Raw genomic sequence first — 17,695 nt, forward strand, 5'->3', positions numbered from 1 at the left:
AATTTTCCAATGCATTTAGCCTATTTTGCCTATTTTTGGTATTTTCACATATTATTTTTAAGTGACTTTTCAACAAAAGTAGGTAGGGCAATTTTGCTAAGTTTGTATATAAGCAAATCCAAGTTAGCACTAAATGGCAGAAGAGGCAGTAGGAGCTTCCAGCTCATCAGGCAACTTCTCAGCAGTACCCCCTCAGTCATCTAGCGTTTTTGCATCTTCACCCATCCTTGGCGTTTTTGCATCTACACCCAAGCCCTGGCGTTTCCTTCCACAGCAGGACATCGCCATCGACCTTCAGTACCCTAGCGTTAGTAGATTGTTGCCATCGCTAGGAATTCACCAGCTTCCCTAGAGTTTTCCCAAAACAGCCCAATTAGCGTTTTTTGATTATAGAGTCAGATCAGCCCAGCGTTTTTGGCTAGCAGCAGGAACCATTAGCGTTTTTGTTTTCAGCCTTAACCCGGAGCAAATACACGCAGTTTTCAGCCTATGGTACAGCAGCAGATCAGCCCCCAGTCGGTTGCAGATGATCTCCCATTTTCAGCCATAAAAACGCAGCCAAAACAGTCATTTTCAGCCACCGAAACAGTCCCGAAATTCAGCGATTAGAAGATCTCAGATTTCAGCCATCAAGTCGTCATCGTCATCACCGTCGTCATCGGCATAGTCCCATTGCATTCGCATTGTACACCTTTGTGCAATCAAAGTAGACCACTCTCGCCGACGAGAGTGGGGTCTTCGGAGGAGGGTTTTACAACCTCTCGGGTGTCGTATCTCTTCTATCTCCTTCTCTCAGTCTCATTCACTTGCACGCACAATCCACTCACTTTGTTCGTGATCATAGCACTCTCCACAAGACGGAAAGCTCTCTCTTTCCCTAAGAACTAAAAGGAACCTTGAGCAATAAAGATCACTAATCTTGAGAAAAAACCACATTTATTCCGCTGCACCTAACATTGGTATCAGAGCTTTGGAAGTGTTCTGCATTACTCAAGGAAAGAACCGCAAGAACCACAAGAATTTTTTTTGCCTGTTGAGGTCGCACGAACCCAAGTTTACTTGGGCGTGGCGATTCCTAATTGTGTTTTGTTGAATAGTGATAGGAATCCCAAGAAAGAAGGGCTTGTCCAGCCTCCCCTTGTGTCTCTTTTCACTCATTGAGAGCGGACCGTGCACTTAGCGGCCAGCCAATCGATGTGAGGTGGGAAAAAGCAACCTTGGTGTGAGCGCAAGGCCGCCAAGGGGTGCGCCCGCAGAAAAGGGTAGAACTCGGGTGAAGAGAAGATCCTTCTCAACGCGATTTGCAAGCGAAAGAAAACCTCAAGAACCCGAAGAACCCAAGACCCTCAAGACTCAAGAACCTCAAGAACCTTAAGAACCCTAGATTCTCACGGATCAAGGACCTCAAGAATCTCAAGACCCTCAAGAACCCAAGTTCCTCGCGAGCTTAAGACCCCAAGATCATAGTGCATGGTCGTCATCCGAAGCGGAATGGATACTTCGCATTCGGGTGATGAGCATGAGAGAGGTGAAGAAGAATTTTCCCCACCAAGAGGTTTTTCCGACCCTTCCTCATCTACGACAAAGATTGCACTAACTCCTATGGAGGAGTTAAAGCAGATGTTTAAGAAAAGATTGACAGAAATGAAACGCAGACACGCAGAAGAAAAAGCAAAAAGAGAAGCTGAAAGAAAGGCAAGCCAAGAACGGTGCGACCGACACATGCAAGAGTTTTTGCGACTCTTGTATCCCATGCCGACACAGATGCAAGAGATTCAGGAGACGGAGACTCTCTCAGTCTCTTCTTCTCCACAGCATGACACACAGGATTTGCATGATTGTGTGAAGCATGATGATGATTTGATTGATAATGATTTGCATCATGATGATTTGATTGACAATGATAAGCATGATGATTTGGATGACAAAGATAAGCATGATGATTTGAATGATATTGCTAAGCATGATGATTTGGATGCCAATGACAAGCATGATGATTTGCATGATCAAGATGCGATTTCTCACAAGCATGATGAATTGCATAAAGATGATGTGATTGTTCACATGGATGATGTGTTAGTTGATGCTGTTCCTAGCGAAGCTAACCTCGTTGTAGGTTCGATCAATCACCAAGAATCGATCTTGGCTTTCGAGTCGAGGTCCACAGATCCCCCACAAGAAGATTCGATAGACCCCGAAGCACCGATCTTGGCTCTCGAGCCTTGGTCCAAAGAACCATCACAGGAAGTATTATATGTCGCATGATTGATACTCACGCATTTTTCGAGTGTTTCATTCGTGAAGGTTTCCTGTATTGTAGTCAGCATCGTTATGTGATTCCTTTTCCTATGCATGACATATTGTATGTTGAGCACGTTTCTCTCATGGACGAGCACGAATGTATGCGGATTTCTCATGAAAAGCTGAAAAGTATGTATGTAAGGAAGTCACATTTCATGTCTCTTCCTTGACACAGTTTCTGAAAGAGCACATGATAGTATGAGCACCAAGTATGGGCATTTCCATTGTGATTTGCCACAGTTGATTGATTTCGATCAAACAGAAAATCTTCGAACGCATTGTTTGCATGTGTTTGATGAACGGTTTATCACTCCGTCTCTATGTTCATCGACATTGCATACACAGTCTTTAGAGAAGACAAGATTTTTTTCCTTCACTTTACATGGAATGGGTATGTTCATGGTTTTCTGTTGGAGATGGTTTCAGGAATTTTCAGCCATAGAGATTCTTGAAGACGAAAGAAGCAGGACTCTAGACGAAGTTGAAGCAAGAAAGGAGATTCAAAAGACTTTGTGTCGCTTTCGGCGCGGCCCACAGAAGTAAGCGTTGCAGACCTTTATGAAGTTCAAGTACCGCTCGATCCACACAGCAGAGTGGGCCAGGCGCAAGAGTCCCTTCTAGGATTCCGGATGCTGTTGGCGATCTCCCTCGACGCCATACACTTCGGTATCAGTACTTCACTTTGAAAAGGAGGGGATGTCATGTGACACATCCCAACCCTATGTGTTCGTGGACAAGCTACACCACAGCAGGGTTCAGTCAGTTCAGTCAAGTCTAGATTAACAGTGATCTGGCACTTTTGTGAGTCTTCGTAGACCGTGCATGCCCAGTCACTTAGCATAGATGCATATCCTCTGGTTGCACATAGCATGATCATCAGTATTCCCTTCAGAATCCATCAGATTCAGTCAGGGGAATTTTCCAATACATTTAGCCTATTTTTCCTATTTTTGGTATTTTCACTTATTATTTTTAAGTGACTTTCCAACAAAAGTAGGTAGGGCAAGTTTGCTAAGTTTGTATATAAGCAAACCCAAGTTAGCACTAAATGGCAGAAGAGGCAGCAGGAGCTTCCCGCTCAATAGGCAACTTCTCAGCAGTACCCCCTCAGTCATCTAGCGTTTTTGCATCTTCACCCATCCCTGGCGTTTTGGCATCTACACCCCAGCCGTGGTGTTTTTGCATCTACACCCCAGCCTTGGCGTTTCCTTCCACAGCAGGACATCGCCATCGACCTTCAGCACCCTAGCGTTAGCAGATTGTTGCCATCGCTAGGAATTCACCAGCTTCCCTAGCGTTTTCCCAAAACAGCCCAATCAGCGTTTTTAGATTACAGAGTCAGATCAGCCCAGCGTTTTGGGCTAGCAACAGGAACCATTAGCGTTTTTGTTTTCAGTCTTAACCCGCAGCAAATACACGCAGTTTTCAGCCTATGGTACCGCAGCAGATCAGCCCCCAGTCGGTTGTAGATGATCCCCCATTTTCAGCCATAAAAACACAGCCAAAACAGTCATTTTCAGCCACCGAAACAGTCTCGAAATTCAGCGATTAGAAGATCTCAGATTTCAGCCGTCGTCATCACCGTCGTCGTCATCGGCATAGTCCCATTGCATTCGCATTGTACACCTTTGTGCAATCAAAGTAGACCACTCTCGCCGACGAGAGTGGGGCCTTCGGAGGAGGGTTTTACAACCTCTCGGGTGTCGTATCTCTTCTATCTCCTTCTCTCAGTCTCATTCACTTGCACGCACAATCCACTCACTTTGTTCGTGATCATAGCACTCTCCACGAGACGGAAAGCTCTCTCTTTCCCTAAGAACTAAAAGGAACTTTGAGCAATAAAGATCACTAATCTTGAGAAAATACAACATTCATTCCGTTGCACCTAACACCAGCAGTACGACATCTCTGCAATTTACGGCGAGAATTACGGCAGTAGGAAAAGCATGCTGATTTGCGGCAGTTTTGCTTTTTGGGCTGGCTACCCATGTTGGGAGAAAAAGAGAGCTTTTCTGCTTTATTTTAAAAGCTTTTGATTGGACAGCTTTTTGGAACTTGCTTTATTTTATAAGCAAGAGAGAGAAAGAGCCTTTGCTTTATTTATGGGCTTTTGATTTTAGCTTTTGGGGCTTTGCTTTTAGCAACCCTTGTACTTTTAAATTTGTGAGTAGGCCTCTCACAACTCAGAGCATCTGGACGCAGAGTCCGAGTGTGAGCGCCTGCCCGCACTCTTGTACTTTGAACTCATATTAATACAAAAAGAAACACTGAAAGGGGCGCCAGTCTTTGGAGCCAATATCTCTAGGCACGGAACTCCGCCGGGCCAGTGTTGAATCAATTATGAATTGTGAACTGCTTTGAAGTGGTTATTTGGTGCTGTTGTGGTAGATTTCTTGACTTGGAGTGTTCAAGTCTGTTATAGTGGTATCAAAGTATGGCCGATTTCTCTTCTACGGGAAATCCGATCCCAATTTTTTTTTCCGCGGCACCTATGGCTTCAGTCAAAGATCAGTCGACTCCCTTTGCATCCGGAGATGCGGGAAGGGATTACAACGAAGATTCCGGCAAGGAGTATGGCCCGCCTCGGCCTACTCAGGCGGAGCGTTGTCAATTGTTCGGCGATGCAACAAAGATGATGCTTAATTTTGCCAAGGACCGGAAGATGGCAAAATATATGAGCAAGACCTCTTTGGAGGAGGTGCACACCCAGTGGCAGAAAACCACAACACCACCCACAAAACCCGCTCTCAAGAAACCTCCTGTGTCACAAAGTGGTGACTGTCCGAAACCCTAATTTTGTTGAAACCCTAACCCTAAAAATCAAAAACCCTAATTTTGTTGAAACCCTAACCCTAATCTTGATTTGCTGATGTGGCGGGCTGACACGTGGCTTGTTGTACGGACACCAGCGTGATTTACGGAAAGCTGGGCAGATTTTGGCTTTTGCTTTTTCTCAACGCAAGAGATGAGAGAGAGAGAAGCTTTTGCTTTTATTTTATAAAAGCATAGAAGTAGGGGGTACCCAATGATGAAAAAGGTAAAAAAAAAGCGAATCTGAGCTGATCCGTCTCCAAGCGTAGAGCGAGGCAGTGATGACGGTGCTCAGAAGGCCTCAACGAGGCTTGAGGCAGCCAGCAGCAGGGTGCAGACCAAGAAGCTACAGGGTACAAGGGTCGCACGCAAGCCTTCAGGATGCTTCTGCAAGTTATGCATAGGTGTCCATCGTGCTGGTAAAGTAATGGAGCTTGCAGGTAGTGGGCGACGAGCAGAGAAAGAGAAAGGTGTTGGGCGATGAGCACAGAAAGAAAGGTGGCAGGTGGTTCGACCGGCAACCAACAACTTGCCGTAGGCGGGTTAGGGCAAAATAGCACACTTGAGAGGTAGCGGCAGTGCCGCATGGAGCAGGGCGAGAAACAAGTTTGTTTTTAATGCTCGCATTACCAGTGCGAAGCATGATTGGCTCAGGAGTGAGCTGGCTAGTACAAGGATCAACGTTTTGTATGTAGCTGTCAGAGTTCAAATCCTCCTCTTCACCTGTGGTTTTACATCTCTCATTGTACAGAAGGCAAGGATGCAGAAGAATCCTTGGAGATTCCGAGGTAATAAAATAAATGTAGAGCCACTAGAAGGCGACACAAATGAGAGAGAGAAAAAGCTTCTGCTTTATTTTAAAAGCTTTTGATTGGACGACTTTTTGGAACTTGCTTTATTTTATAAGCAAGAGAGAGAAAGAGCCTTTGCTTTATTTATGGGCTTTTGATTTTCAGCTTTTGGGGCTCTGCTTTTGGCATCCCTTGTAACTTTAAATATGTGCGCAGGCCTCTCACAACTCAGAGCATTTGGAAGCAGAGTCTGAGTGTGAGCGCTTGAACACAGATTAATACAAAAGGAAATACCGAAAGGGGCGCCAGTCTTTGGGGCCAATATCTCTAGGCACGGAACTCCGCCGGGCCAGTGTCGAATCAATTGTGAACTGTGAACCGTTTTGAAGTGGTTATTTGGTGCTGTCGTGGTAGAATTCTTGACTTGGAGTGTCCAAGTCTGTTACATCCTGCTCCGAAGAAGTATACAGAGAAGAATTAAAAAAGGTGGTCGATGCACGAATTGCTCAGCTTTTTGACGCGCAAAACAAAGCTAAAAAGCACAGCAAAAAGTAGAAGAAAGGCACTGACTTCCCGGGTTATTTGGGTCGTTAGTCGACTTTTGACAAGGCAAAGAAACAGAAGAAGCGTGTTTGTTCTGCCTCGCTCCCGGCGAAGTGAAATTCTCTCTGTCCATAGTAAAGCGGAAGTGGATAGGTGGACCCGTCGATCCCTACACAGGGTCCGGTGCTCTGCTAGTTATTTTGTTATAAACTTTTTGATGTTATGGTATACCTAAATTTTGTCATTGCATTAATACATGGTTGCCTGTTCCATTTAGATCGGCATTTAAAGTTGTCATCTTCTCATGTCTTTGTGCACTCTATTTCACCCTCCACTATATTCTCTCTCTCTCTCTTCCCGCAATGCGGTGTACACCATAGTTTTTTCCAGGCGCGTCCGATTGCCCAATCGGGCTTCCTCACGCGTGCGCGCATGGTTGCCGCATGGTTCAGTTTTTCGGACGCGAGCAGGGGATTTTTGACGCGCTGGCAAAAAAACCCCCGATTTGTCAAATGTGGCCCAAAACGCCTCTGTGCGACTTGTGAAAAACCTGCAGCCATCCCGTTTGTGCAGAGAGAGCCCCCATCAAAGCTTGAGAGCCGAGAGGACTCGAGACCGCGAGCCGGGAGCCCTACCCAGTGCCCACACACTCTCCCGCGCGCGGTTGATTCTTCACCTACGCCGTCCGTTACTCGTGAGGCCTCCACTTTGTCAAGGTTTGCAACTTTGCAGTGTGCACCTTGCAAGTTTGCAGAATCCACATGGGCCGAGTGAAGCGTCCCGAATGGCAGTATGTAGAACAATTGAAGCCTCAAAAGAAAGGGCAATTTACATGTAAATGCAAGTATTGTGGGCATACTTGGGACGGCGGTCCCTCCCGTATTCGTGCACATTTATTGTCCCTCTCTGGCTATGGTGTAGGCCCATGTGGACTGGTGCCAGAGGACGTCAAAGAGGTGGTCACAAGATTGCATGTAGATGTACAGAATGATGGGAAGGACCCAAATGCATTTGTAGATGCCTTGGTGGATGATTTGGGAGCTAATGCCTCTGCCTCAGGCTCAATGAGTACACATGCATCAGGGAGTGCTCATGTAAGTGCCCCTGGGACTTCGGCTTCCAAATCAAATGTGGGGTCCTCGAGCAAGAAGAGGAAGGTTGCACAAGGGCCCTTGGCAAGTGCATTTAGCTTGCAAGCACGCAAGCAAGCAGATCAAGCCTTGCGCAGGTTTTTTTATGCAGAGGACATTCCTGAATGGAAAGTGCGGAGTCCTTTCTTTTTGGAAATGGTCAAGGCAATTGGACAAGTTGGTCCATCGTATGTGCCTCCCACATACAATGCTTTGCGCACCACAGAGTTAAATGATGAGGTCAAATGCATTGGTCATGAGATCATGGGTGTGCGCGAGAAATGGAAAAAACATGGATGCACAATTGTATGTGATGGATGGTCTTACACTAGACGCAGGTCTATCATTAACTTTCTTGCATGCTCTATACATGGTTCTGTGTTTTTGAAATTTGTGGACACATCTGGGGAGACAAAGACATCAGAATTTATTTTCAAGCAGCTTAAGGATGTGATTATTGGGGTAGGACCCTCCAATGTTGTGCAGGTATGCATGGACAATGCAACTAATTGTGTTGGGGCCGGGCAAATGGTGGAAGAGAAATGGAAACACATTTTTTTCACGAGGTGTGCATGCCATTGCTTGGACCTCTTGTTTGAGGATATTGGGAAGCTCCCTTGGATTGCAAAAATTCTTGAAGATGCAACAAAGGTTGTCACATTTGTCACAAGGAAGTCCACTGTCTTGGCATTGTTTCGAATGCTTAGCAAGAAGGAATTGTTGAAGCCATCGGCCACTCGATTTGCCTACTACTTCATCATGTTGGCTAGTCTTGTGGATGAGAGATGTATGCAAGGTGTGCGTAGGCTTATGATTGATGCAAAATTTGTGAAAATGAAGGCATCCAGGACTGCAAAGGCCATAGTGGTCTCGGACATTGTGTTTAATGCATCCTTTTGGCAAGAGGCCAAGTTGATTTTGAAGATTTGTGCTCCCATCTTGAAGATACTTCGTTTGGCTGATAGGGAAGGAGCCACCATGGGGCTTGTGTATGAGCTTACGGATCGCATGGTTGAGCAAATTCAAAACATGCAAGGTATTGATGCGGCAAGGATGCAAGAGATCAAGGACCTATGCGTTGATAGATGGAATATGATGCACACACCATTGCATGCTGTGGGATACTTGTTGCATCCTATATGGCGAGGAAGAGGGCAATTCAATGATAGTGAGGTTCATGACGGGTGGATGACATTTTTGGACAGGTATACCAAGGGTGATTTGACCATGCAGGGTACCCTCATTGATGAGTTGGACACTTTCCTCACTGAAAGAAAGTCATTTGCTCATCCTATTGCAAAGGATCCAAAGAGAATGCAAGAGGGTGTAAAATGGTGGGAGACTTTTGGGGCTTGCACGCCCACATTGCAGACTCTTGCACTTAAGGTGCTTTCTCAAGGGACATGTGCCTCTCCATGTGAGAGAAATTGGAGCACCTTCTCTCTCATTCACACCAAGAGAAGAAATAGGTTACTTCCTGCTCATACCGAGAAGCTTGTCTACATACACACCAACTTGAGGCTCTTATGCAAGATCAAAGAGCGCGGCTATGAGAGAATGGAGGTGACATTGGAGATGCTTAACAAAGAGAAGGATGAGGATCGCTTGCTTGAGTTGCAGGAGATTCAGGAGGCTATTGCATAGAGCACTGCTGATGTATGGAGTCTCTTCCGATTAGCATGCCCAGTGATATTGGGACTTCATGCTCTGTTGCTGAGGATGAGGCTTGGGATGAGGATGAGGATGAGGATGATGAGGGTGATGATGAGGATGATGATGAGGAGGTGGCCTTTGATGAGAGTTAGAGCTCATTGCATTTTGCTCTAGCCTCGGTCCTGACTCCTCTTAGCTCTACAGTCTACTTATGTTTTGGATTCACTATTTAGCATGGAGCGGCTGGACTCCACCCTCTAGGCTCTATTTATGTTTTGTCATTTGAATTTTGGAGTACTCAGAACACAGTCTTGTTGGTTTTGGAGGCTCCATATTTTGCCATCTAGTATGATCATGATTTATTGATCATTTGATGTATCTATTGATCAGAGATCTTGATCTGTTTCTCGGCTCCCGACTCCTTGATTTAGCTAGATTCTACATTTTCAAGTTTCTATGATGTTTTAATGCATTATGTGGCTTTGGGCTACTCTCTAGAGTTTATTGTTTTAATTTTAATTGCTATTTGTTATGAGATATATATATATATACACTAATTTTTTAGTGCCGTATGGTATTCCACGTATGGAATCTTCGGGGGGCTGAATCGGGCTTATATCGGGCTTCCATACTCGCCCGAGTGAGACGCATGGTTGCCGCATGAAAAAACTATGGTGTACACATAAATTCATCCTCCACAATGTTATATTTTTCTTGAGTACGCTTTTATTCATAACACCCATTCAGGGGCACAACTCAGAGCATCTGGACGCAGAATCGGAGTGTGAGCGCGTGCCCGCACTCTTGTACTTTGAACACAGATTAATACAAAAAGAAATACCGAAAGGGATGCCAGTCTTTGGGGCCAATATCTCTAGGCACGAAACTCTGCCGTGCTAGTGTTGAATCAATTGTGAACTGTGAACTGTTTTGAAGTGGTTATTTGGTGCTGTCGTGGTAGATTTCTTGACTTGGAGTGTCCAAATCTGTTACAGGATATATAAGCGCTCAACTAAAGGGTTATCATCCCAACCTTCTTGTGAAGCTACACGTAGACTAGGAATTAAAACTCCCATGGCATAACTGCTTCTTGGCCATATACCATTTTGAATGGTGTACAATAAATAGCCACTTTATAAGAAGTACGATAAGCCCATAGGGTTGAAGTTAGCTTCAAATCCCAATCTATGCGATGAGCTTCTACCGTTTTGGTTAAGATAGAGATTAAGGTCTTCTTGGTGCTCTCAGCTTGGCCATTTGCTTGTGGATAATAAGGTGTGGACTTATGGTGAGATATCATGAAGTTGATTGTGAGTTCTTTTATCACTCCATTTATAAAATGAGTGCCATTGTCACTCATAATTTCAAAGGGACAACCAAATCTTGTAATAATGTTCTCAAAGAGAAACTTGGCAGTTGATCTCTCATCAGCCTTACGTGTCGCCTTGGCTTCCGTCCACTTTGTCACATAGTCAATGGCAACGATAATATACCGAGATTGAGTGCTACGAGCTGCCGGACTAATTGGGCCTACAAAGTCCAACCTTCTCTTGAGTCACTTTAACAGGATGTAAGGGGATCTTATCCTTTCGTTGTGTGATCTTGTAACGTTGGCATTCATTACATCCTTTTGCAAAAACTGATGCATCTTTAGAGCCGATTGCAGATCTGTACCAGATTGGACAATTGCAGATGAGGGATCAGGGAGGAAGTGAATTCATGGGCTTGAAGTGCTCGACTTGTGGAGCAAGTCGATTTTTTCAGATTGGCAATCGCCACCAATAGCGTGATTGCAACACCTTTCTAGCTGTGAGTTCCCCTGAGCAATGTCCTCTGGCTATACCCATGTGGGCTTCTTGCAGTATGTATAAATACTCATCCTCACGGGCACAACGTCTAAGAATATCATCCTTCCCTAACCTGTAGAGAGTTCCTGCAATGAGAGAATAAGATTCACATTCTTTTAAAAGTTTTCGAGCTATGTCCTTACGAAGCTCTTTGGGTGGAAAACCATTAACTAGAAAGTTTACAATCTTCTCACTCCATTCATGTATGGTTTCAACTAGGAGTAGAGAAGTATTGGGCAATTCATCATGGACTCCAGTAGGGGCTTCACCATTGGGTATGCGAGACAAATGATCCGCCGTGACATGTCTTTTACTAGGTCTCACCACAACGGTAAAGTCAAACTCAAGAAGAATTAACAACCATCGTGTAATTCTTCTCGTGGAACAAGGTTTATTTACTAGATACAACAAGGCTTGATGATCCACATAGAAAACAAACTTGTTGGCAAGAAGGTAGTAGCGAAATTTCTTCACTGCGTAACTCATAGCTAAACCTTCTCGCTTTGTAGTGCTGTAGTTTCTCTCGACATCATTCAATTGACGACTTGCAAAGCTAATGGGGTAGTTCAATTTATGTTCTCCTGGTTGAGCTAGAACACACCCAATAGCAAAGTTTGATGCATCAATATGCACATGAAAAATTATGTTTCAATCGGGCACTCGTAAAATGGGAGTGCTTGTCGAGGTCTTTTCAATGACTCATAAGCATGGTCACACTCCGTGGTCCGGTGGAACTCAATAAGAAGCTTGTACAAAGGACGAGCTATTTCGACAAAGTTTAAAATAAACCGTCGGTAATAACCAACATGGCCCATGAACCTTTGAACTCTTTTATAGTTTGTAGGTCGTGGCAATTCAGCAATGGCTTTAATTTTGCTCTCATCTGTGGAAATCCCATTTTTGGACACTATGCCTTAAAATGACTCCATATTTAATCCAAAACTGGTACTTGAAAGGGTGTAAGGAGATGCGATATAATCTGCACTTCTTAAAAACTTTCCGTAAGCATGATAGATGTTCTTTCCAAGAGGAATAAACACAAAGGTAATCTAAGAAAGCTTCGCAAAACTCCCTCAAATATTCTCTAAAAGCAGTGTTTATTAATCTTGGAAAGGTAGCAGGGACATTGGTTAAGCCAAAAGCCATAACACAAAATGCGAACACTCCAGATTTGGTTACAAATGCTGTTTTAGCTTGATCTTCTAGCGCAATTGTGATTTGATTGTATCCAGAGTATCTAAAAAGCTATAAGCTTCCTTTCCTGCAACTCTTTCAAGCACATGTTCTGAATATGGCAAGGGGTAATGGTCCCTCCTAGTGGCTGCATTGACCTTCTTGAGATCCAATCACTATTGGAGACACCCATTCTCAGTGCTCAATAGGGTATATGAATCCGCATTTCATAAGCTTTTCAATCTCTTCTTGAATGATCTTTGCATATTTAGGATTCATTGGGTAGGGTTGTTGCTGAACTGGTTTAGCCATGGTATTCATGGGGATTGTGTGCTGCACCATGGAAGGTGGAACACCTTTCATATCATGATATGTCCAAACAAATATATCCCCAAATTCCTTGAGAAGTTCTTTAAGTACACACTTCTCAGTCTCTGTCAGATCTTGGGCAATTAAGACAGGTTTGGACTCTTCTCCTGGGTTTGCTAACTCTATTTCCTTAACTATCGCGAGACCGTCATAAACTCCATTTCTTCCATCGATAGGTTTTCTTTGAGGCTTTGTATACACAACCTTACGTTCCCCTGCGGTGTAGCATTTGAAATGTTCAGGTGCAGAGTGTAAGTCTGTGGGGTTTTGTTGTTCTATGGACTGTGATTTCACTTCCGATTCCTTTTGTTGTTGAGCTAACGCTCGATTTTGTCGTCCCTTACAGTTGAACTTTGGCTTCTCTGTAGCCTCTACTTGTGCGATGTCAATGGGTTGTGGACTACACTACATAACGCTTTGAAGGTATTCACCCCAGTTATTTACCAACTTCCGATAAGCATCACATGCCCCTATATAATTAAGCCATTCTGCGGTAGATTTATTTTCATTTATTCTAGCACGCACATTTACTCGATATCGTCGCCTCTTATATCTCTTACTCTTGTCTAATTTTCGATTACGGCCGATCTCTAGTGAAGAGTCACTAGATGAATCGCTACTTGTGTCTTCTGCTCCTTTGGATAGATTGTCATCTAAGGTAACACTAGGCCCTGAATGGTTTGTCCCCACATTTGCACTAAGATTTAACTTAGATTCTTCGTCCTCAAAGTCAATTTTAATTGATCATTCTGACCCCATATCGTGTGGGCTATAGTCTTGTGAGACGCTACTGGTTCCAATGCCGGTCGGACCTTCATCTTGCAGGGCATTAGAAGCTACATGCATTGCTTCTAGCATATTTAAGGGTACGAGTGGTGGCATTTTCTCCCCTCAGGTGTTACCCAGGTCGTCCACCTGTTTCTACAAGTGTCTATGGTTGTTGCTAAGTGGACCCAATCCACATTGTCCAACTCAGTCATCCCAGGTAGTACATCCATATAAGGAGAATCTTTCCCAACATCAGTGTCTGCTTTACACGTGTAACAATACTGCATTGGGGCCGAGTGAACTGTGGTGTCAGATCTATGATCAATTATAAACTTGTTTCCTAGAGGATGTGCTCGACCAGTTACAAGATCCACTCGATGACATAATCTTGGAACTGTAAGTAGACATGGTTTTTAGATCAATCATGCACCATTTTTACTTCCCTCATGAAAGGACGTCCTAAGATCATCTCAGATGCCATAGTGTGCTCGGAGAAACCCACAACAATGAAGGTAATTCTTATTTTATGTCCAAAGACCTTGATCTTGAGATCTTCTAGCATCCCAATAGGTTTAACAATAAACCCATTGGCCATCTTTACTAATATGGTTGTGGTCCCAAGGTGAGGTCTTCCCATAGTTTCCTCAGCAAATTTTAGTCACAATGTAACCGGCCTGTTCAATCCAAAAAGGGCGGTAGACTTTACTTCAAACCTTGATTTAGCTTTCACCCATTATTAGTCGTCTATTATACCTGTGCTATAATGACACAAGAGAGGGGAATGGGATACAGATGCTAGAATGCACCTGTATGAGAAGACCGACACCAGATTGGCCCCTAACTTAGGCGCCCCTTTCGGTATTTCTTTATTGTTTAAAAGAGGGAATAAACGCTGTGGTTCTTTCCAAGCTGCCCCGCACAACCTTGGATGAATTTTGACTGTTCTGGTCTGATTTCGGTAGCATAACTGTACTAGAACCCTTCACGGCCAGTATTCCCACGCATTGAATGACTTTCCCGACGTATACGGGCACTTTGCAAAACCTGGCGAGAATCTGCAGCACGCTGAATTCTCTGTTGTCAGCCCTAAAAATGTGCCAGATCGCCTGTACAGCGGTCCCCTTGCGTCCCCGAACCTCCTGGGGTATTAGGGTCCGTTTAGGGCCAAAACCCTAAACCTGCAAAAATACACAGCAGGCTGTAATTTACTGTTTCGGGCTCCGTTTCGCGTGCCGGTCGCATCCGTAGCAAGTCCTCGAGCTCCCACACCTGTAGGGCTACTTGCCCTTTGAATCGGACGAGATTTCTGGCGTGAAACCTCTCCGAATTCACCTGTACCTGCGGGGGGATTAGCCGCTAGCTAATCCAGTACCTGTGCAAGAGGCTCTTGCCTCGGCAATCGCGCATGAACCCACACAACTGTACATTGGTCAAATGAAAAGCCTACTAGAGGGGCATAACATACTGCCAAAGGGGAGAGAGAGGGCAGTGCGTAGTGTGCAGGGCATCACTCCTGGCACCGCACTGTGCATAAGAGGGAAAGCAAGCACTCCATAGCTCTTAACCTGTGACAAAATCTGAAAATCAGCCTCCTCTCTCATTTTAGGCGCCCCCTCTTTGGCCAAGAGTAGCAGAAAGCTCACAGAGTGCCACATGGCACATTTTCCGACTTTGGGCATTCCCGGCTAAAAATATCTCAACTGGTGCGTCAGTTGACTTTGCAGCAGAGCAAGAAAATGTTCCCCTTGTCATTCCGGAGGTAATGATGCCAACACATTTTCAGGTCCCAAGATAGCAGTTCCCTAAATTTTAGGAGATGCTGCCATTGTATCTTTCTAGGTCATCCGACCCTCTTTGTACACTGCGGCCACATCCAGAACTGAAATGTAGCCTCTGTAGCAAAGGATTTCACTTTGGCTAGTCAATGACCCCACTTGGCTAACCATAGTCCTTGTCCAACCTTAGTGCTCTCTTGCCCTCAGGCCTGGACTCCCTCTGAACAGTTCCACACTAGCTATGCAATGCAGGGCAGTTAGATTTCCCGAGGGGTGTTTCCAAAAGGTGAAAGTAAATAGATAATAAGAAAGAAATCAACAAAAAGGATAGATAGTAGTCACACGCTGGTGACACACAATGCTAACCCCAGCGGCACCATCAAGGATTTCCTTCACAGTTAATCCCTTGGTAGTGATTGGTATGGTTGCATTGGATTTATCGCCCTCATAGAATTGTCCCAACTTGTTATCAGGTATTTATACAACAAGGTTCTCATCTAGGTCGGGTTGTGGATCTGAGTGTTCCTCCGCTATTGGCATCTCCCTAGCTCCATCCATTTGTTCTTTATTGAGGAATGCTCGAAGAGCGAAGAATAGCTCAGGGTCTCTGTATAGTTTGGACATGATGGTGGTTCTAACCTCTGAAGCCATGAAATCCATCAATTTGGCAATATTTAACGGCACCTTTTGGGCTTCAGTCCCTTGACGTGGGGAAGTTGGGATCTCCATTTTCTCGATAGGGTCAGGTAGTCCCTCTGTAAACATTCTTTCCAACAAGAAGTGAGTACGTCCACTTTCCTATGACTTTAAGTTACTTTCTTCTTGGATGACACTAGGTATGGCTAGGGGTCTATGGACTTTCTGAGGTGGTTGTTGCGTATGGAACAATGTGTCTGTAATCTGGATCTGCTTAGGTGTTGGTTCTAGCTCCCTTTGGGTATCTTCTACCAAACTCCTTAATTGCTTGACTTGCTCGATCTCCTTTGTAGGGTTTGGATAAGTTCCTATCTTTTTCTTGGATCCTGGCTATTGTGGCTCATGACGATCTTCCTTGCTGGTTTCTTTCTTAGTGTTTGTTTTGGTCTCCGCGGTTTCATCTGAATTTGAATTCTCTTCAGCGTCGTTCATATATACGGGGTCATCACCAGTCCCTATGTTGGGTTTTGAATTGGGGTCTGACTTTGTTGCTTTTTGCGATCTCTTCCTTCGTGTTTTCTTCTTCTTCTGAGATTGGGCAATTGATGCTGTGTCTCTTTCCTCAAGAATAAATTTTGTTTTTGGAGCATCGATCGTGTGAGTACGTTTACTGGTACCACAGGCGTACTTTGTGATGGCTCCTCGGTAACTTCAATCAAGTTTAATGGTGTGATCTTCGGCGCATTTGGATTATTCGGACATTGAGCAATCGAATGATCTATGCCACACATGAGTATCAGCATTGTAGACGTGCTCGCTTGATTGGTTTGCATTAGTGTTGCGTTCTTTTGTAGCCTAATAGGACACTCGGCCACACGATGTGGACCTCCATACTCATAGCATTGAAGAGGTGGTCTCTTGGCAGTGTAGTTGATATTTTGGCCTCTTGCAGCAAGAGCAGCTACTTGATAGACAGGTTTGACTTGTCCCCAATAGTGCTCCATGTAGTATTGTGGACTTTCTTCAAGCGCATCAATCCCATAGGCAATATTAGGGTCTATATCCTCCTCACAGCCTTCCAAACACACAATAGATGACTCACAACCCACTTGATTCACAGAAGTGATTCTTGGATGTGGTAGTTACGGTCCTAGCACTGGAGGTGGTAAGGGTGTTGTTTGAACAACATTTTGGGCCCTAGGGACCATGTGTTGTGACGTTTGTTCAAGAGGTGGAGCCGGCATCAATGCAGGCACTCGAGGTGTGTCTGTCTATGCTAAGGTTGGTCTATTGGTCATCGCGCGCTTAAATACTATGCAATCCTTAGCTCGATGACCATACCTTCCACAGGCATCGCAATTCCCATTGAATTTTACTCTAAAAGTAGGGCATTCACTAGTACTATGCGGACCATAGCATACTGAGCACCATTGTTGCTCCCTTCTTGGATATATATGATTGTTTTGCGGAGAACGATTGTCTCTAAGACTCTCTTGAATGGCCTTGGTGAGATCTGCTAAAGTCATCTCAGATATCTTTGGCTCCTTAGCAATAGGCTTTAGGGTCATTGGCTGATGCCACGATGGTTGCGAGCTAGTAGATTTAGGCTCAATAGACACTCTTTCTCCTTGAATTATTAAATTATCCTCCAATTGGATCGCATTGGTGGTGATTGCTTCCCGAGTGGTGATACCTCTAATGACTAGGCCATTGTAGATATCCTCATGTCGTAATCCCCTAATGAATCTATCAAGCAATTGATTATTATTGAAGCGCTCATTTAGATTACAACGAGAATTCAAATGCTTTATGAGACTGATAAAGTCTCTCACCGACTCTCCTTCCTCTCGTTGGGCTTTCTGGAGCTGAGAGGCTACACCCCAAAGCACTCCCTCTTG

General features: G+C 44.5%; 2 protein-coding genes across 3 annotated transcripts in view; both read left to right on the forward strand.

Moving 5' to 3' along the window:
• The window catches only part of LOC147432578 (syntaxin-52-like), a 62,029-nt gene that overhangs the window by 13,970 nt on the left and 30,364 nt on the right, over nt 1–17,695 (forward strand). The gene's annotated exons all lie outside the window — the stretch shown is intronic.
• Nucleotides 7,208–9,220, forward strand: LOC147432579 (uncharacterized). The gene has a single exon (XM_086491487.1). The coding sequence runs from the start codon at nt 7,208–7,210 to the stop codon at nt 9,218–9,220; it is 2,013 nt and encodes a 670-aa protein (XP_086347613.1).

Source organism: Adiantum capillus-veneris, chromosome 20 (assembly GCF_014529385.1).
Source record: "Adiantum capillus-veneris isolate H3 chromosome 20, ASM1452938v2, whole genome shotgun sequence".
In the NCBI taxonomy this organism is placed as follows: Eukaryota; Viridiplantae; Streptophyta; class Polypodiopsida; order Polypodiales; family Pteridaceae; genus Adiantum; species Adiantum capillus-veneris.